General features: G+C 35.6%; 1 protein-coding gene and 3 pseudogenes across 3 annotated transcripts; all 4 read right to left on the reverse strand.

Moving 5' to 3' along the window:
- Positions 1-7,895: 7,895 nt before the first annotated feature.
- Positions 7,896-9,305, reverse strand: LOC110758204 (epidermis-specific secreted glycoprotein EP1 pseudogene; annotated as a pseudogene).
- Positions 9,306-11,367: 2,062 nt separating this feature from the next.
- Positions 11,368-12,954, reverse strand: LOC110758171 (epidermis-specific secreted glycoprotein EP1 pseudogene; annotated as a pseudogene).
- Positions 12,955-14,048: 1,094 nt separating this feature from the next.
- LOC110758172 (beta-glucosidase 24-like) lies at positions 14,049-21,070 on the reverse strand. Of its 3 annotated transcripts, none has more exons than XM_021959979.2 (13): positions 20,736-21,070; positions 20,548-20,617; positions 18,962-19,020; positions 18,752-18,827; positions 18,379-18,456; positions 18,204-18,291; positions 17,851-18,106; positions 17,598-17,713; positions 17,254-17,474; positions 17,136-17,167; positions 16,919-17,021; positions 16,685-16,793; positions 14,049-14,238 (listed from the first exon to the last, which is right to left on the reverse strand). In XM_021959979.2, the coding sequence occupies exons 1-13, from the start codon at positions 20,928-20,930 to the stop codon at positions 14,232-14,234; spliced, it is 1,410 nt and encodes a 469-aa protein (XP_021815671.1). In that variant the 5' UTR covers positions 20,931-21,070; the 3' UTR covers positions 14,049-14,231. The 3 variants fall into 3 exon arrangements, 2 of the variants coding, with proteins under 2 accessions (XP_021815671.1, XP_021815670.1); XM_021959978.2 differs by lacking the exon at positions 14,049-14,238 and adding an exon at positions 16,076-16,399; XR_015835422.1 differs by lacking the exon at positions 14,049-14,238 and having other exon boundaries at positions 16,919-17,026.
- LOC110758173 (epidermis-specific secreted glycoprotein EP1 pseudogene) lies at positions 14,884-16,083 on the reverse strand (annotated as a pseudogene).
- Positions 21,071-21,213: the final 143 nt, after the last annotated feature.

Raw genomic sequence — 21,213 nt, forward strand, 5'->3', positions numbered from 1 at the left:
TGTAAGCACCTCTCTCTCTCTCTCTCTCTCTCTCTCTCTCTATTACTATGCTAAGAATGTTTTCTCTTAACATGTTCTGTTTTTGATGAGATATGGAGAGAATTTATCAAGTCCTGCACATCTTAAGCTTCCAAGTGGTGCAGAAATGGAAATAGAACTCAGAAGATGCAACGATGGTTGGGTTTGGTTTGACAAGGGTTGGCCAGAGTTCTCAAAGTTGTGCTCTCTTGACTATGGTAATTGGCTAGTCTTTGGGGGTTAGAATTGAGGAATCGAGTCTGGAGAGAAGCAGTGGCTAGAGAAGGATGCTGGTCCCTTTTTTTAATTTTTTTTTATTTCAGACCTGGCCCAAAACGACGTCGTTTGGCCAGGTCATTTAAAAAAATTCCCTGGGGTAAAACGACGTCGTTTTACCCAGGCTGTTTAAAAAAAAAAAAAACAGTCCCGCGCGCAGGCCTTCTTCTTCAGCTTGCAGACCCTTCTTCTTTCAGTCATTTCGTCGACCACTTGGCGTGCAGCTCCAAGAGGTCGCACCAGCAGCTCCAAGGGACCTCTAAGCTTAATTCCATGGCTTCCAAGAGGTCGCGCGACCCCATTGACCCCACTGTGGCTCCGCCTCTGCACGGTGTCTTTTCAGATAAATATTCAGGCTTGTCAAGGGATGTGGAGGGGTTGTTTGAGCCAGCGTCAAACTGTATTTCATTATATATTTGAATTTTTTGTGAATTTGAGTTAGCAGCATACTAAACTGTATTTCATTACATATATGGTTTTAAATGACCCCACTATAGAAAGTAGAGACATTATTGATACACATATAGACACATTATGCAACATAGCCAACCACATGCAAGATTTGAACAATTATTAGTAACTCTATTTTTTTACTATAACTAAATTCTAATCTTTTTGAAATGATGAAGAATAGAAAATGACGAATTATTTACACTTTTATGTAAATAAATTCTGACAGAGTCATTTAGTTTTCTCCAATACCTTATATTTATATTCCATATGAATTTAATTTCTCCCTAACACCAAAATATATTACCCTCATTGACACAAGAAACAATATGTATATGTAAGTATATATGGGTGGTTATCACAAGTTATAAGAAAAGTACATTTTATTATGACCAGCTTTATCACACGAAAGTTAACTAAAAAAACAACTCATACGGATATTGAGGTATATATATATGGTGATGAAAAGGCAAAGAGTGTGAAAAGGCACATGGAGAGCAATGTTGGCATGGTGAATGCTGGGGAAGACATTTGATTTGTATGGTGTGGTTTATGTGCAGGGCTTAGTGTAAAAAAACATCAACTTAATTCTCTTAATTCTCTTAATATTGATCAAAGAAAGCTTCAACTTAATTATACTGACTTGGATTTGGATCATCCTAATCATGACTAAAGAGGGAAATGCAATGTTCAGAATAGCTAGCTAAGTTCTCCTTAATATGTGTGAATTTGTGCATTGTTTTGATGATAAGAACATGATACAAGTGTGAAGCACCCACAACTCCCTTATCTTAACCCATGTACACCCTTATAATTGAGGAGGAGCTCCTCCTTCAAACCAAAGGAGTTTTGACAGTTGTCAAATTCAAGCAACATAGACAAAGTTTTAACCAAAAAGAAGAAAGAATATTTAAAAAATTTGACAAGTGTCAAAACCACATTGGTTGTAAGGATGAGCTCCTCCTCAATTTTAAGGAGCAAAGCTTTTTCCAATAATGATATGTTAATGTATTTGTTAAGTACTAAAAAAACAAATGTATTTGTTAAGTTGTCAATGGGTCTAGTTTAAAATAGCCTTGATTTGCATACCATTGTTACCTTGACAATATGTATAAGAAAACCCATTGTCTCTTCCTAATTTTGGGGGAAAAAAGAGAGTCTAAAGTAAGTTCATATTCGAATAGATACACATTACAGAGATCATTTCTTAATAGTAGTTCTAGTCAATATATTACTCAATTAAAAAAAAAAGTAATTTTCTTTTTGATACAACAATTCATCTAATTTAGTTTGACAATTTAATATGTCAACAAATTAGGTAAAAGATCAAAGTATGTTGCATGCCTCTCTTTCTTGTTTATTTTTATTTTTTGGTGTTGAAGCAGATGCTCTATAAAATAGAAGCATTCTACAAGATTACAAAAGATAGCAAGAAAACCATATTTGAAACTGAAATGTTAAAGAGGGACAATGTGATGAAGTGATAGCCTCCTTTTTGGGGTGATACAATACAATAATATTTTGATGGGGATTTTTGTAGAAATGTCACTTGAAATTATACCTCAGTTTCAATTCGTCACCTTATAGAAAATTTAAGAGAAATGTCACCTTAATTTTTCAAAATCCATGATTTGTCATTTGATTTAATACCATCCAATTTTCCATCCATTTTAAATGGTATTTTAAAAATGAAAAAATCATTATAAAAAAAAAATTGTATTTAAAAAAAATCTCACCTTCCCTCATCCCATGTGGGACCTGCTGGCTCTAATCAACTCCACCCACCTTGAAATCCATTCCCCATCCGATGTGTTTTAGGGGCGGGTGGAGTCCTGTGCGATGTGTTTTGGGGGCGGGTGGGTTTGGGGTAGGGGAGAAAGGGAGAAAGATATTTTTTATCTCTCTTTTTTTCCCTTGAAAATGGAAAGATTAAAATACCCTTAAAATGGATGGAAAATTGGATGTTGTTAAAGTCAGATGACAAATCATGGATTTTGAAAAATTAAGGTGACATTTCTCTTAAATTTTTTTTAAGATGACAAATTGAAACTGATGTATAAGTTTAGATGAGATTTATTAAATATAATAATGATAATATATCATATAAGAGACTTCCGACAACGTCATAGAAAAAGAAAAAGGAAAAGAAGAGAAAACAAACTGGTGAATAGGTATGTTGTGACGTAAACCTACAAATAATTCAATATAAATTTCAATTAGAGATGACACAATTTCAATTCAACTGTTAAGTCCGTATCTTGAGTGTTTAGCTGGGGAATTATAGCGTTGGAAACAGCAATTACATTTAAACAACTATTTGAATTAATTAATTTGATCTTTGAAGAAATGCTAACCGGAGTTGCTCAAGAGAAAGATATATTACAAGGACATGATGTCACCTCATAATTCTTACGACAAATTCATGAGGTGAGCAAGTTTATGTAGAGATTATCTTTTGAACAAATCCTGTCAGCATTTTTGAACTCTGTTGTAAAATGCTTGTATCCTTATGTCAGGTTGGTTGTTCAAAAGACTTTTTTCTCTTTACCCTCTGCATCTTCATCTTTTTGAAAGCCCAGACGCATTCATCATTTTGACTGCGATTTTGCAATTTGCCAAGAGAGGGAGAAGCAAATATGGAATTCTCAGCTTTCCAATTGTCATATTTGGTGGGCTGAAAATGATCTATTGACCCGGCCATACGTCTCAGAGACAAGCACATGACATATTTAACAAGTGGATGGCCGATGGTGGTTGGTGGAGCTTCTTCTCTTTGGGTTTTAGAGAGCTTTGGAAAAGAGAATGTAGAAACGTCAACTATAGAGAGAATTGTTTTCTTGCGGAAATGTATGTTGAGATTGAATCTGAACACTTGATTATATTGAATTTTGTCTAAACACGTGTTATAGATTCATAACAATATAACGACATGAAGGGGCGAAGTCACATACAAACCTGCCTGCGTATCATATTCCTCCTTAAAAAGTGACCGCTAATAATTGATGCATTAGTTGACAACCGGTCGCGTATTTTATTCCTCCTTGAAAATAACATAAGGCCCCAGCTCACGATCAAATCAGCTATAATGAGTGATTGAGCTTTGAGTCGTACTAAAAGTCCACTGGGATCCAACGACTTATCACGAGTTTGAACTTTGGAGTCGAATATCTTAAAATTGAATAGGAACAAAAAGTGATTGTGAAGGGTACCGACTTTGTATTTGAATAGTTGATGGATAGACATCAATAAAGTAGAAAGAATTTGAAGGGCGAATCTAATAATAGAAACATCCAATTGTAACTGTCAAATTTTTTGTGTTCTGTAACCTGGGTTACAGACATTTTAATGTTTCTCAACTGATTTTTTGGGTCAATAGACCCATCCTCGTTGGTAGGCATTCTTAATAAGGATGGATTACTTTGTCCAACCCATCATTAATTAGTTTAGGACTAGCGAGGAATTTGACGATGCCACCATCAGTTGGTTGGGTCGTCTTCTACTTGTATTTCCTCTATTCTTTGTATTTGTCTGCTCTGTTTTTTCGATTGCGGTTATCGATTAATTTTGGACTCTGACTTTGTAACTTTGGCATTTTGCCTTGGTATTATTATTCTTAACCCAAAAAAAAAAAAAAAAAAAAAACCGAAGACATAGACATGTTGGGTATGCCCTGCCGACAAACGGAGGATTGATTCAAAAGGGCCCACGATTCTAGTGAGACTTGAAAAACAATGTTCAAAAAGAACCCACTCAACTATTTGTTGGCTGATTCATTACTTTATAAATAGAGAGATCATAACATGATCTTGAAAGATGGGTCTTTAAAATAAAAAAAAAAGAGATTTGGTGAGGGTAAATGCTCATAATTACATTGTCGTAGGGACAGTAACATACCATGCCCTTCACTATGCTATTAATTTTTATTAATTTCATTATGCGACCTACCTACACGATTAATGTCACATAATTTTGCTAACTCTTAATCCAGGTGTAGATTTTTGTTCTTTCAATTTTAGAAGCAATACCAAATTTGAATCTCCCGGCCCCCTTATGGAAAAAGCATAAGCCTCATCTAATTCCGACGTGGGCTGGAAGTTCAATGCCACGTTGTCCAACACCAAGCTGAAAGGCCCATTTGAGATATCGTTCTCTGAGGCCCAGATCACAAGTTTATTGTTCATTGACCAAGCCCTCAAAGCTTGGCCCACCAATAAGGTGTCTGTTGGGTAATCAAAGCTTTGCGAAACAAAATTGCCCTTTGAGCAATGAAGGATTAAGTTACCATTTGGAAGCAACTTAAACCCTACCACATCTTTGTGGGCAGTGTTAGTTTGCCAAGCCACTCGGCCATCGGCATCAGCCAAGAGAAGTTTCCATCGGTCCCAAATGCCAGGGTAGCATTTTCGCCAACCGGGTTTCCTCGGTTCGCATCCCAAACCCGATACACGTTGTTCCTAGCATGTACCATATACACAGGGCAAATGTGAAGGCGATAGGGGTAGTTTTGTAGAAGCAAAGTTGGAAGGGGGAGTTAGTAACATTCAGGAGACAATGTTTTTCATATGTAGTAGAAAAGTTTCATAATCAACGAATTCTACTTCATTGACAAACTTGAAAGTTTGATTTGCGGGAACTTGAGCTTGAGAAATGAAAACAAAGAGTGAGAAAAGAAAGAGGGGGATGATGAATGACATGTGGTGAATGAAGTGGAAGACATTTCGTAGGTAGCCCTCTATTTATAATATTGATCAAATTGATAACAGAAGAAGAATTGAAGAAGATAGAGAATAAGAACAGAGAGAGAATAAAATTTTTGTATTGATTTTCTCTTAATGACAACTGTTACAGTTAGGCTCAGCTTATATACATAATAGAAAGCTTAGAGCTTAAGAAAGAACAATTAACAAACTAATCACTTAGCTTAACAGCTAACCATAACACGCGCTAACCATTTGCCAATCTCAACAACTTGAGCCGACTGTACAACAGACCAGCACATTCATCACAAATAAGGCTTCAAAGAAGGCATTGAACTTAATGCTCTCTTAGCATCTCATATCAACTTGGATTTGGAACATCCCTTAATGTTGATAAAGGCACTAAGGAGAATATAGGATTGCTACTGATGCTGGGGAAGTCAAATCAATAACTGCACATCATGCTAAAGAAAATTATGGGTTTACTTTCTTGGAAATGCATATTATTTTTAATATGAAAGCTTTCCAAACATTGTATTTGTAGTCAATATGTGAACTATTACGATCCAGAATTTTCCTAATGCAGCATAACCAAACCACACACAACATTTGGACTATTATTTAGTAACTCTATTTTTTTACTATAACTAAATTATAATTGTTCTGAAATGATGAATAATAGAAAATGACGAACTATTTACAGCTTTATGTAAATAAATTTTGACATGATGATTTAATTTTCTCCAATACCTTATATTTATATTCGTATGAATTTAATTTCTCCCATAACACCAAAATATTTTACCCTCACTGACACAAGAACAATATGTAAGTAAGGATGATTTAATTTTCTCCAATACCTTATATTTATATTCGTATGAATTTAATTTCTCCCATAACACCAAAATATTTTACCCTCACTGACACAAGAACAATATGTATGTAAGTATATATATATATATGGGTGGTTATCACAACAAGTTATAAGAAAAGTCCATTTTATTATGACCAGCTTTATCACACGAAAGTTAACTACAAAAACAACTCATACGGATATTGAGGTATGGTGATGAAAAGGCAAAGATTGTGAAAAGGCACATGGAGAGCAAATGCTGGGGAAGACATTTGATTTGTATATAGTGTGGTTTATGTGTAGGGCTTAGGGTAAAAAAAACATCAATTTATATTGATCAAAGAAAGCTTCAACTTAATTCTCTTAATATTTTATATTGACTTTGATTTGGATCATCGTAATCGTGACTAAAGAGGGAAATGCAATGTTCAGAATAGCTAGCTAAGTTTTCCTTAATATGTGTGAATTTGTGCATTGTTATGTTTGATTTTTATGAGAAATGATATAAGAACATGATACAAGCATGAAGCACCCACATCTCCCTTATCTTAACCCATGTCCACCCTTATAATTGATGAGGAGTTCCTTCTTAAAACTAATGGAATTTTGACAATTGTCAAATTCAAGCAACATAGACAAAGTTTTAACAAAAGAGAAGAAAGAATATTTTACATGTGAGCTGCTGAGATAGACTTTGAGTCCTATACAATCAAAACTGACTCACAGTCCAGCCTAAAGATTGAATTTCCTGATGATTTGTTCTAACAGTATTTGTAGTCAATATTTTAACCAGTAACATCCTCCATTTTGCTGATGTGGCATAACCAAAACATATGCAAGATTACAAGCATTATTAGTAACTCTATTTTTCTACTATAACTAAATTATAATTATATTGAAATGATGAATAATAGAAAATGTCGAATTATTTACACTTTTATGTTAATATTTTGACATAGTCATTTAATTTTCTCCAATACCTTAGATTTATATTCCACATGAACTTAATTTCTCCATAACACCAAAATATTTTACCCTCACTGACACAAGAACAAAATGTATGTAAGTATATATGGGTGGTTATCACATGTTAAAAGAAAAGTACATTTTATTAATTATGACCAGCTTTATCACACTAAAGTTAACTACAAAAACAATTCACACGAATATTGAGGTAATTGATCATCACGATTAAGGTGTTGAAAAAGAAATTGAAACTTGAGGTCCATTATTATTCAGACAAAAGTTCCTTCTTTAAAGGAGTTTGGTCTTGGACCATTTTACCACCATAATCCTCTACAATTTCAGTCGCGTAGTGTGTATAAGTTTAATATATTATTGCCCCTCTCAATATATTACGTTGACAAAAAAGAAAAAAAAAAGTAATTTAGAGAGTGTTTTTAGTTGCACAAATGAGGTACTTTTGGTGCATGATATTTCAATAAGGCCAGGGAATTTAGACGTCATATTTCCTAGTTGCGCAAATTTAACATTTGTATGCTCCCCATGTAGAATCGAAACAAATATTTATTTCATGGTATTTCAAGTTCGACAATGCAAAATACAATAAATTAAAACGATGTGATCTAACTACGTATATTTTAGTGATTAGGTGCCTTGATGTAAGCCACGCGAGTGGAATTGGCAACTTTGGTCAACGTTTTCAAAACATAAGCAATCCAACACCTTGACCTATCTTGGTTGTAAAAGTATCCCAAACACTTGCAATCCGAAGTACACTTGTTACCACAATCGATCTCCTTGGTAGAAGATCCCCTGGTGTACTTGCTCAAGAAATGATCAACTCCTTCAACTTTGTAGTAGTGAAAAGCTCGTTGCCTTACAAGAAGTTACTTTCTCAGGCTCACAAGTCTTGTTCCAGCCCAAAAACCCTTTAGCCAATGGGCAAGCAACACATTGGTTGTCCTCACAAACGCCAAAGTCTCCACATCTAGACGGAAGCTGGCACTCAGTCTCCCACACCGAATCTCTGTCGAAAAGTGTGAAGGTCTGCTCCCATGAATCTACCTTGTCATAGTAAGTGTAAAGCTTGATGTTTCCATCAATTCCAAGCCTGAGGTATGTCAATGTGCTGTTGAATTTGGGTACATCTAGAAAGATATTTCCACCCGTGGAAGAGTTGGCCGCTTGATACTCTAGGGTTAGGTCATAAACATAACCCTCATCCGTTTCCGGGGCGCTATTCAACGTGACATGATCTAATGAGCCCTCTTGAATGGTGATCAATTGAGAGTAGAGTAGTGACTTTGGGGAGTTTTTGCTCTTATAGTACAAAAATAAGCCCTTGGGCTCCATCACCAAGCTGCAAGCCCCATCTTTGTTTTCCTTCTCGGAGGCCCGAATCACGAGCTTGCTTACAGCCCCGGCCCGGAGAGATTGACCCACCAACAAAGTGTCGGTTGGGCTGTCAAAGCTTTGCCAAACAAAGGAACCCTTTGAGTCGTAGAGGACCATGTTGCCTGTTGAGGACCATGTTGCCTGTTGGAAGCAACTTGAAGCCTACCACACCTTTGTTGGCAGTGTTGGTTTGCCATGCCACTCGGCCATCGGCATCAGCCAATACAAGGTTGCCATCTGTCCCGAACGTGAGGGTGGCGTTTTCTCCAACTGGGTTACCTCGGTTGGCCTCCCAAACCCAACGCATGAGTGACTCAGAACGCACCAAGCCCATGCGTAGAGCAAGAGTGAAGGCATTAGGGGTGGTGTTGTAGAAGCCAAGCTGGAAGGGGGAGTTAAAGACATCAGGCAGCATACGATAATCTCCAAAATATTCCACAGCATAAGGCCCAAATTCTCCCTCGTTGACAAGCTTGAAAGTTTGATTGGCAGGAACTTGAGCCTGAGCAATGATACAAAAGATCGAGAAGAAGAATAACAAGGAGAGCCATGGCATGGTAAATGTAGGGGAAGAAATTTTTATTTTGTTGCTTGGTTTGTGCTGTAGCCTGTATCTCTTAGAGGTCGAGACCTTTTGTATATTTATAATTATAATTATCATAGACATTGAACTTGTAGTCTTGTTATTATTTGATATCGCTTGGATTTGGATCATATTTGAAATGGTCTTCTTAAAATATCGTTAAAACAAATTCTCCCTGCACAGCTGCACAATTATAGAAAGTCGTAATGATATAATATTTCTCTACCTAAATAATGTTGATCTGTATAATGTGCATGAGTGTGGGGATTAAATTTTGTGTTTTCTCCCCCCATGTTACCCAATACCCATTCAAATCAAAATCCAATTTATATCAATGAACTAAGGTTTGGCGAGTTCCTATCTTTTGAACCCCCCCAAAAAAAAAAAAAACACTAAGGCTTGTAGAGTCAATTGCATTCATTATATTTGAATGAAGAGAGGTTTGGAGAATGGGAAGAAAAAAAAGTCTTGATATAGAGTCTCGGACTAGCCACCCATTGGATCAAAGAAAAAAAATAATCAAGGGAAAGAATGACATTTATAGTGATAAATTTTACGCTTAGATGTGAATTATATATATATACACGTTTTCTTCCATCTCTTTTTCTTTTTCTGGGTAAAGATTAATTTTAAAGCTTGATTAACAAGACATAAAACGTGATTTCTGACAATAAACTTCTAAAAATTGGGATTTTCTCACTGCTAAAGTGTTATAAGAGTTCGAATATGAGACTATTGATCTGCAAATCAAGACCTTTTTACACTGACTAGACCGTTGACTATAAACAAGGAAAATCAAGCCATTTATATGCGGCAACTTGTTGAAAAAGGCAACGACAATTTGCTGTCTTAATTATGATATGTACAAGTTGCATGATTTCCCCACCCAACCCTCTTCCCTGCTTTTTCGAAATGAATGACAACAAATATTTGTGCCAGTATACCCTACTCTCTAGCCCAAGTGGTGAGAATGACTACTCATCCACTAGTGGAGAAATAAATAAATTATGATATGTACAAGTTTTCTTTTCTACTGTAAAATTAATAAATAAATAAATAAATTCACTAGTTTTGTTTGTTATTTCGTTTCAATCTTTTAAGTATAAATAAATAGATCTTTTTCGTAGCATCTCTGATCTACTCCTCAGTGCACCCATTTCTCTCCAAGTGGCTGTCTCCGACAGTGTATTTGTGGTTTTGCAGACCCCCGGCCTCTTTGTTTGACTTTGACTATAATTTCAAGAGGACTAGCCCAGCTGGAATTTTTTTTTAAAATTTATTCATATAAATCATATGTAGGTGTTAATTATAATATGTTTGCGAGTATAGATCGACTAGCACTTTTTTTTTTCATTGGAGTTCATTCGGGGCCGAAGTAGAAAATATAAATATATAAAACACTTACATGTACTGTTTAGAGCTAAATATTTCTAATTGACTCATGTCTAATTTTTTTTTAAAAAGAAATTTTCACTTAAATTCTAAGTTATTTATTACAAATTTTATATATTATATATAATATAATAGAGAATGGATAAAAATATAGGGGGCTAGGACCACTCCAAATCTAGGACTAGGAGTGGCTCCGCCACTGGAAGCCACCACCACTGTGGTGGGAATCCATTGGAGATCAACTAGCACTTTAACCATGCCAAAACTAGAAAACCTTTAGAACACTCTACCACTTGGCTAAAATAATAAAGCACAAGCAAAAGCCAAAAAACAACTGGTAGCTAATTAATTGAATAAAGTTAAAAGTTCCGAAAGTTTATGTACCTCTTGTCTTCAAAAAAGAAAAAAAAAAGTTTACGAGCCTCTTCATGGAATTCAAGGGACATCTATACAGATTATAAACAATTATGTGCTGCTATCTGTACTCTTCTCTAATACAAGTAGATCTCACTTCTATGAAAGCTGAGATCAGTAAAATCATCAGTAACTGTTGTATTATTATTGTTTTCTTAATCCACTAATTTTAATGCGTTTACAGAACAAATTAATCACCTGAAGAAAAAAGAGATCTTCTCCGGACTCAGTTATGCCATCTTAGTTCACAGTATTGATTAGATTCACAGAGCATGTTAAATATATATTTAGATAGAGATTTGATGATTAATATTATATTATTTACCTATAATCAAATCACATAAAGAGAATATTGCACTGCATTTTTAATAATATAATGTTCTCCACTCACCTGGAGAATCCAAACAAATCTTTATTGAGAGTTCATAACATTTGATGTTCGATCAGAAATACAACAAAGTGAAGATCTAGTCCCTATAAATGTATTACTAGTTAGGTGTCTTGATATAAGCCACGTGAGTAGAATTGGCAACTTTGGTCAAAGTTTTCAAATCATAAGCTATCCAACACCTGGATGTATCCTGGTTGTAAAAGTACCCCAAACACTTGCAATCTGAAGTACACTTCTTACCACAATCAGCCTCCTTTGTAGCATCTCCCCTAGTGTACTTGCTCAAAAAATGATCAACCCCTTCAACTTTGTAGTAGCGGAAGCTCTTTGGATTGCAAGAAGTTAGCTTCTCAGGCTCACAAGTCTTGCTCCAACCCAACAATCCCTTTGACGATGGACAAGCAACACATTGGCTGTCCTCGCAGAGGCCAAAGTTTCCGCATCGCTCCGGCAACTGGCACTCAGTTTCCCAGATTGAATTATCTCTGTCGAAAAGAGCGAAGGTCACCTCCCATGCACGCCAATCCACCTTGTCGTTGTAAGTGTAAAGCTTGACATTTCCATCAATTCCAAGCCTGAGGAAGGTCAACGTGCTGTTGTATTTAGGTCTAGCCAGTATGCGATTTCCACCGGAGGAAGAGTTGGCCGCTTCATAATCTAGGGTTATGTCATAAGCATAACCCTCATCTGTGTCCGGGGCACATTTCAACGTTGCATGGTCAAGTGAGCCCTTATCAATAGTAATCACTTGAGAGTAGAGCATTGGCTTTGGGGAGTTTTTGCTCTTATAGTACAAAAATATTCCCTTGGGCTCCATCACCAAGCTATAAGCCCCATCTTTGTTTTCGGTCTCGGAGGCCCGACTCACGAGCTTGTTTACTGCCCCGGCCTTAAGAGATTGGTCCACCAACAAAGTGTCGGTAGGGTGGTCAAAGCTTTGCCAAACAAAGTTGCCCTTTGAGTCATAAAGCACCATGTTGCCTGTTGGAAGCAACTTGAAGCCTACCACCCCTTTGTTGGCAGTGTTGGTTTGCCACGCCACTCGGCCATCAGCCTCGGCCAAAACAAGGTTGCCGTCTGTCCCGAATGTGAGAGTGGCGTTTTCACCAACAGGGTTTCCCCGGTTGGCCTCCCAAACCCAACGGAAGAGTGACTCGGATCGCCTCAAGCCCATGCGAAGAGCAAGAGTGAAGGCATTTGGGGTGGTGTTGTAGAAGCCAAGTTGGAAGGGGGCGTTAAACACACTAATCATACGGTAGTTTCCATCGTATTCTATAATGTAAGGCCCAAACTCTCCGTCGTTGACAAACTTGAAAGTTTCGTTTGCAGGAACTCGAGCTTGAGAAACGAAAGCCAAGAGTGAGAAGAGAAAGAGGGAAAGCAATGAGATGGTGGATGTAGAGGAAGCCATGTTGTAGCTTGTAGGTTTGTGTTGGCCTTGGAGAGCTAATAGCAGGCCTCTCTTTATAATCTCGTATTGGCTTGGATTGGGATGATTCTGGGATTAAAATATGAGAAATGAACCGACTGTTTTCAGACGCCAATTTTGATCAAATCATGCACCGCTATGATTCTGTGTATAAAGCCGTGGTCAATAATGATTTTTATATTACTTGGTACTTTGTGCTTTGAGAACGTGCGTTGGTGGCACATATTTATAATTTTCTTCCCCATCTATCCAATGCAGCAATGTTGCTTCTGTCATTGTTTGTCGGAAGGAGAGGATGCCTAATCTTAATCCTCAACCCTTATCCACTACAAGGTGTTTCTGGAAGAAAAGAAAAGCCAGCTGGTCATAAAGCGAAAGAAGCCTAAAAGTAAATCCTTCTATTATTGGAAGTTTTTATGTCGTATTTAGAGAGAATTTGCTCTCTTTTGATTTGTAATTTATTGATCACATGGATATGTATTTGACTACGTGGTCTTGGTTGACTGACAAAATAACATGGAAATTTTTGGGTATTACGAGTACACCAGGTAATAAAAAGCAATGCAATAAGTTAGAGAATAATTTCATATGTCCTATGTGTATTGGATGGTACACCAGGTAGGTGGTCAATCAAACAAGAACTGAAAGTTGTGATACTCTTACAGTTAAGTATTAATTTGAAACGAGCCCCAAAAATTAAGTACTTTTATGTAGTTACCCCTTAAATTTATGCACCCTCAAAGTAAAATTGTTCAAGACGAAAAAGAAAAAAGAGTAAAGTTTTTCACTTTCGAAAATACAAAATATAAAATTAACCATTTTATGTCATTGGGTTTATAGAGATACAACTTGGCTTGTGGGTATGTGAAAATTGGACGAGCATGGAAATTCGTTAGTTAAGTTATTTAGAGTGGATATGCTTCCCACTTTATACCTGAGTTCAAATCACTCTTCTTGTAATTTAGATTAAATTAAAATAAAATATTTCTTGTATTAAAAAAATAATAATAATAAAAATGTACTCATTTCTTACGTTTTCACTTAAGAATATGATTGTCGATAACATCTCCCTTTATTGCAATTGCTTGAGGTAAATGTCTTGCATCATAATCGTCAACACTTAATTAAAAAAAAAACTCATAAATAATGGCCAATTTATATATAATAATGGGATCGATTTTATTGGTCCATATATCTTTTTATTCTTTTATTGTCAAAAGACATTTTTAAAAAAAAAATTCTACAAGTACACCAGCAATGTGCTTCCTGACAAACTCTAGCTCGCATCCAGGTGGCCATACGTGCTTGCCTGCCACCAATATGTGCAATAACCTGCTGCATCAATCATCTCCACTTGTTCCTCTTGCTTTTCACCTTCTGCTTCCAGACCCAAAGCTCATAAGAAGAATTAACAGATTATTATTATTATTATATTTGTTGGTTAATTACTATGAATTAATTAGTGATTATTTTAATTAATATGGTTACTTATCTCAGTGTTTCATACATACACTACAAAAAAAATTGCTCATACGACACTATTTTCTTTTGTGCTCTTTGAGCTTATAGGCACAAATTTATATTTGTGTTTATTGTTAATAGCCACGGTGCACCCACATTTTAAATGTCGATCTCCTATATAGGAGTTTACTTTGCATATAGAGCACAATTTTGTGATTCGTGGCCCAAGTATGGAGCACGGATAGTCCCTATATGTGCTTATTTTATTTGTGGATATGGTACTGTCTGGGAGAATTTGTATAGATATGGGATGATGTACATTATTTTTTGGTTGCTTAATATGACAATAGCTGTAATATTACATCATACTAATTTTTGTGTATATGTATTAAGAAAATCACAGGAATTTTTACTACATTTAAATAATATAGTACAAATAAAGAAAAAAAAAAAGAGTCTGAGGTTTTAGTGAAACATGTAAAAAATGAAAGGGTATATGATATAGGCATTAGGAATGTTCTACATAACAATGTTTTCTGTCGCATTTAATTAATTTTCTTAGTATAACTGTTTCATTTTAGAATTTTTTTTTCAAATAACATTGTTTCCCTCAAGGACATATTCATGCATCTAACCAAAAGGAAAGAAATAGAGTCTTAATAGACTAGGAAATAAATCTCCTAATTAAACTAGGATCTCGCTAACATTTACGTCGTCGTAGTAAGTGTAAATCCTAAGGCTTCCATCGATTTCAAGCCTAAGGAACGAAAGGATGCTGTTGTATTTGGGTCTAGCCAGAAAGAATTTTGTAGCATAAGAAGAGTTGGCTTGGACTTGATCTAAGTTTATGTCATAACTTATAAGCATGGCCCTCATATGTGTCCGGGGTGCCATTCAATGTCATATGGTCCCATTTTCCGGTCATATCAGATTTCATATTCAAATAGGGTAAAGGCTTTGGAGAGTTCTTGCTCTTATAGAACATATATAACCAATCCTTTAGGCTCCAAAACCATTACAATTTTCTTTCAAGGAGGCTCGGCTGATGAGCTTGTGTTTTGACCCAGCTTTTAGAGATTGACCTACCAATAAAGTGTCTGTTGGGTAGTCAAAGCTTTGCCAAATAAAGTTGCCCTTTGAGTTGTAGAGGACCATGTTGCCAGTTGGAAGCAGCTTGAGGCCTACCACACCTTTGTTTTCAGTGTTGGTTTGCCATGCCACTCGGCCATCCGCGTCGGTCAAAACAAGTTTGCCGTCTGTCCCGAATGTGAGAGTGGCGTTTTCGCCAACCCCCCGGTTGGCCTCCCAAACCCAATGCAAGGGTGGCTCTGAGTACTTGAAGAAATTGCCCATTTGCAGAGCAAGAGTGAAGGTGTTGGGGGTGGTGTTGTAGAAGCAAAGTTGAAAGGGGTAGTTAGAAACATTGAGAACTCGATATGTAGCATCATATTCTGCAAGAGAATAGTTAGGAAATGGTTTATATCCTTGGAGAGGATCTTCAAACTTTCCTCTGTTGATTCTACCTAGAGAAATTCATCTAACCTTTGAGGTATTGTCGGACCATTCTGTAATCTTGGTTCTCCTCTTATCAATAAATCACTATTGTTTCTCCTAAAAAAATAAAAAAGTTACTTTAACTGTAATAGATGCGGGCTTCTTAAAAACCCAATGATATGTTATATGTGGTTTTGGACTGGATGCTAATAATTTATCTAGAACTGAGGTTGAAATATAAAATTGGGGCCGATAGTTGGTGCCCATATTGTTGCTGTCTAAATATAGTAGATAAATGTAGTCATCCTTATTATATATATATATATATAATCCATTAATGCATGATTACAAATATGGAAAGAGGGAAATGATCTACTTAAAAGTTTATATTATGTATGAATAATAAGCTTCTTCATTACTTCCTAGGAAACTTTTGAACCACTGAGTTGAGAGTTTTGGTAGTCTTTTCAGCCCATTATTGTAATCCACATAATTGGTACCAAATCGAACAGTGAATCCCTCCTTCCATTCAAAGTTGTCTAGTAATGACCATAGAAAGTATCCCTTCACATTGACACCATTTCTAGACAAAAAAAATGAAAACATGTAAAAATCAAAGGCACTAATTTCTAGGTAATGGTTCAATAACTGAAATGGAAGAAGGCTAGCCTCAATTAATTTGTTAAGGAAAATACTTTCATTTTTCTATTGTAACTATGAACTCCTCCATTCTTGACAACAACAGTTGGATATGTAAAAGTTTTCCTTTTGTGTTTTTTTATGAATTATTTTTGCATATGTGTCAAACAGTGATTTGCAGAAAGAGGAATATCTACTTCCAAGAAAGAAGGCAAATCGTATATCTTACTTGATTGCACTTTGAACGTAATAGAGGTGAAGAATGTGATAGTCAACTCTATGGGTATCATAAAGAGCTTCCTCAAGTGATAACTTTGGATCATTAAATTCATCAATGCCTACAATACAACATGCTCATTGTTACATAGTTTTGAATTAGACATTGTAGCAAGTTAACTATATTTTATATAATACATATGTGAAACATTGGTGATGCAGTTAATTAAGGTTAAAAAATAATTACCATTCTCAGTAATGTAAATGATTGGATCATTATACTTTTCCTTCGTGTAGAGTAACAAATTTTGAATTCCTATTGGATAAACATTTAGCCAGCTTGAAGCACCCTGCACTTCAATTTGTAGATAATTAAGGGTGACAAAAAATTAATCATCGAATTGTACTCACATGAAAACGGTAAATTGTGCAACTAATAATTAAGTTCAAATTTTGATGTGTACCTTTGCACCAATGGGAACCCCATTCCGCTCAGCTACCACAACATAAATTAATAGTGTCAGAGTCTAAATATTCTAAGAAACTTAAGCTGCTTGAAATAAGTTTTCAATTTGTACTCACATGAAAGAGTCACTCGAACATCTGTGAAGTAGCTTGCATGTTCATCATAAACATTATTAGATGCATCGCTTGCATAGTAACCAGTATAGTAATTTAGTCCAAGAAAATCAAATGACCCAATTAGCGCCTTGGATTGTGCTTTTGTGAATTTTGGTAAACGCATTTCAACAAGAGATCGCATGTTGTGAGGATAATCACCACTTGTCAATGGTTCCATAAACCTACAAAGCAATGGAAATCCCGAGCATGAACTAAATATTCTATAATGCACTCATTGCTAGTAAATTTTATGTTTCTAAATAAACATTTAACTTGGTTGATATATAAATTAATGATATACTTGCCATCCAAAAGTAAACTCCAATGCTCGTAATGCAGCCTTTTTATCTTCATTTGCCTCTGAAAGAGGCACAAACCATGGTGAGACGAGCGTTATTCCTATCACACCTTTTTGATATGCCTGCAAAAGAGAAATGGATAACCTTATCTTACTGTACAATATATTCCTCTTATATTTCACCTTAATATTACTGACTCGTATAGAATTTTCAATTAGGACCCAATATGTTAACAAAAAAAGAAAGAATTGGTATTAACCTGAAATTTATTCTTGTACAAGTTTGCAGCAGCAGCATGAGCAAGTAGAAGGTGGTGTGTCACTAAATATGGTTCAATAGCTGAATTTCCACCAGTGCAATTTAGTTTCTGCCAATCAGAACATCGTCCTGGTGCGTAAGACCCAGAAGCATAACCATTGCTACTATAGGTATATGGCTCATTCAATGTGGTCCAGTACTTTACTCGATCACCAAATTCCTTATAACAAAGTTCTGCATAGTCTCGAAAATGATTGCTGTATATATACATATTTAAAATATATGTTATACTAGTATGTATTTAATAAAATGATCAAAATTAAGTTATATAGAGGAGATAATTGGTTGACTCACACAATTTGATCGCTTAAAAGACCACCATATTCGTCTTCCAAAACTTGGGGAAGATCCCAATGAAAAAGTGTGACAAATGGCTTTAGACCTATATATATATACACAATTAGTAAAAGAAATTAAAATTTTGACTGAATGATATATTTATGAGTGCATGAATTGTGAAGTGATTTACCATTTCTGAGGAGTTCATTGATTAGATTGTTGTAGTATCTGATTCCAACCTCATTCACACCATCACTTAACTTTCCACCTAATAATTAAAAAAAAAAAACAAATAAGGAAGTAACTACATATATACTTTGGCCTTTTAATTCATTTCGGTGCGATTATTTCAATGAACTTTTTTTAATTAAGAACAAGATCTTGGTTATATTCTACCCTAGATAATATAGGATACTTGAGCTAAAAACATAAAGGGAATAAGTGTATGGAGGAAAGCAAAATAATAATAATAATAATAATAATAATAATAACAATAATAAAGAACAGAAGGTATAGTTGCGATTGGTCCCAGACAAATATGTCAATGCGGATCGTGAACTTACTTGGTAACAATCTGGGCCATGAAATAGAAAACCTATAAGCATCCAAGCCTATATCCTTCATAATTTCCACATCTTCCTGCAATACAAAACACAAAATATATCAAAATCAAGAAGCTAAAAGTTAAGGATATTCATTTTCAAGCTTCAAAGTTTAATTAGTATGTACACATTGTGACCTTGAAGTACAAAAGGTGAAGAGAAAATTTGCACCTTATACTTGTGATATTGATCAAGAGCAACATCTCCATTGCTGCCATCAATGATCCTTTCTGTAATTAATCATAATTTTCTTTTAATTATTTGCGAAAATCATATCATATGTACATGCTTGGTTGGATATACTAATTAAGTATCCGTACTACATGAATCTCACCACAAGTAAGTAAAGACAGAAAGTGATTTAGCTTTTTAATTTTTTTTTTTTATAATGAGAAAAATATAAAGACTGGCTTTGTTGATAATTCCCAATGAGTGATGCTATTTACATTCACATGTCCTATTTTTCCACCCACCATGTAAATTAAAAAAACACAATTCTATCTTTTTACCCACCATTATTCCTAAAATACCCTTTAATTATTTGGTGGTTCACTTGAATCTAAGCACTTCACGGGGGGTGTTATTGCTCATGTGTTAGAAGGGTGCTGTGCTGAGAGGATCGGAACAACTCAAGCTAATGTGATGCTGCAGAATTTGGGTGGTCATGCAATTCTGTAACTTGCATGTTTTTGGGTGCATGATGATGATGCTGCGGAAGTTGAAATTTGGGGATTTGGGAAAGTGCTTTGTTGCTAACCTTTGGAGAGTTTGGAATAATAAAGGGTGTATAATGAAGTAATAGGGGATTTTGGGATGTTTCTCAACTTTGGCAAAAGGCAGCTTCGGTTGAGGTTTTTTCCTTGAGTCATTAGAAGTCATTTTACAAAAGGATAATTTTATATTTAAAATTTTAAAAATAAAATAAGTGGGAAAATAGATAACAGCACTCTTCCCAATAAGCCATCCAACCCAAAAAACGAAGAAGCCAGGATACTATAGTTACTCAACCCAAAATTTTTTTGTGTTCTGTAACCTGGGTCGAAAGTCGTTTTACTGGCTCAGTTGGGACCTACGGCATGGTCCGCGGCAGTCATTTTCCAAGAGAGGAAAAGAAACAAGAATAAAATAAAATAAAATAGGGTATGAGAATAGAGCATTTTCAATTTTTTTTAGTACAAACAATTAGGGAAGGGCGTTAACACAAATATTCAATTGGGTGTCAACCACCTAAATATTCGCAATCATCTCATTTACACGCCCGTAGCTAATAATCTATTCTAAGCTGTCTCTATAACTTTAGATAGCGACCAAAATCTAAGAACTTGATGTTTGTTCTGGCGTTTTCTCCCGGATCTCGTGTGGTAGGGGCAAAACACTATTTAGCTACTACAAGCTATCCCCACATCCACTTTTGTCACACCACACACTGATATGAGCCGATTAGAAATGGACTAGGATGACAAAAAGAGGAAACAAATGCGCATGGGAATAAATATGAATACCGCACGAGAAAATTTTCTGTGTGGTGAACCTGTGTGGGTGGAGGTGAAAGAACTCAACTTTTGAAGAAATGAAAAATTGTAGATTTATATTCTTAAATTTGCAAGGAAGGCATACATGTACAACACAACAAACCAACCCTGCAAATTATTATGGGCTTAATTATGTTTTAGGTTTCTTTAATTTGGTGGGAAAAAAGAAAAAAGAAAGCAGCTTAGTTTAACTAATTGATTATTGGATTACACAGAGAGACAGACCTGGATGTTTGTGGGTGTAGGAATCCCATATGCTTGGTCCTCGACCACCTTCATTTGCAGCGCCTTCATACTGAAATTATTAATGTTACACTCGCTGAAGATGTCATGATTATGTTCTCGATGGATGGATGGATGGATGGTAAATGAATCAGCAATAATAAAACAAAGATTAAGGGGTAAATTAAGACCTGGTAAGATCCTGAACTTGAGCCAAATATGAAACCTGGAGGAAAACTGCTCCTGTTGAAGAGAGCAGCAGCTTTGTTATTCGTCAATAATGCAAAGCAAACCAGCAGCAGCAGCTCCTCCACGCCTAACATCAAACACCTTAATTGTTTTTCCGTCACTAGGCGTTTGTTTGTGTTGTGGTGATCTTGATTCATTGTCTTTAGACTTTACCTCAGATATATATAGCATGGCGTGTTCAGATATATTGCGGCTCCTCTCGAATTAGTGGCGAAAAGCTAATTAAGTCTTCGTTTATCTTTAATTTTGACTCATATAGTTGGTGATGCATTTAGGATTCTTGGTTTGGGCTTGGGTATTGAAATGTGTCCAGAGAATTGAAATTACTTAAGCGTGTGAATACCCTTTTTTTTGGTTTAATGAAGTTGAATGTTGGCCCAGGCCAGTGGTTTGAGGTTCAACAACTACCCGTACTACCAA

The sequence above is a fragment of the Prunus avium genome, chromosome 4 (genome assembly GCF_965620075.1).
Source record: "Prunus avium chromosome 4, drPruAviu1.hap1.1, whole genome shotgun sequence".
In the NCBI taxonomy this organism is placed as follows: Eukaryota; Viridiplantae; Streptophyta; class Magnoliopsida; order Rosales; family Rosaceae; genus Prunus; species Prunus avium.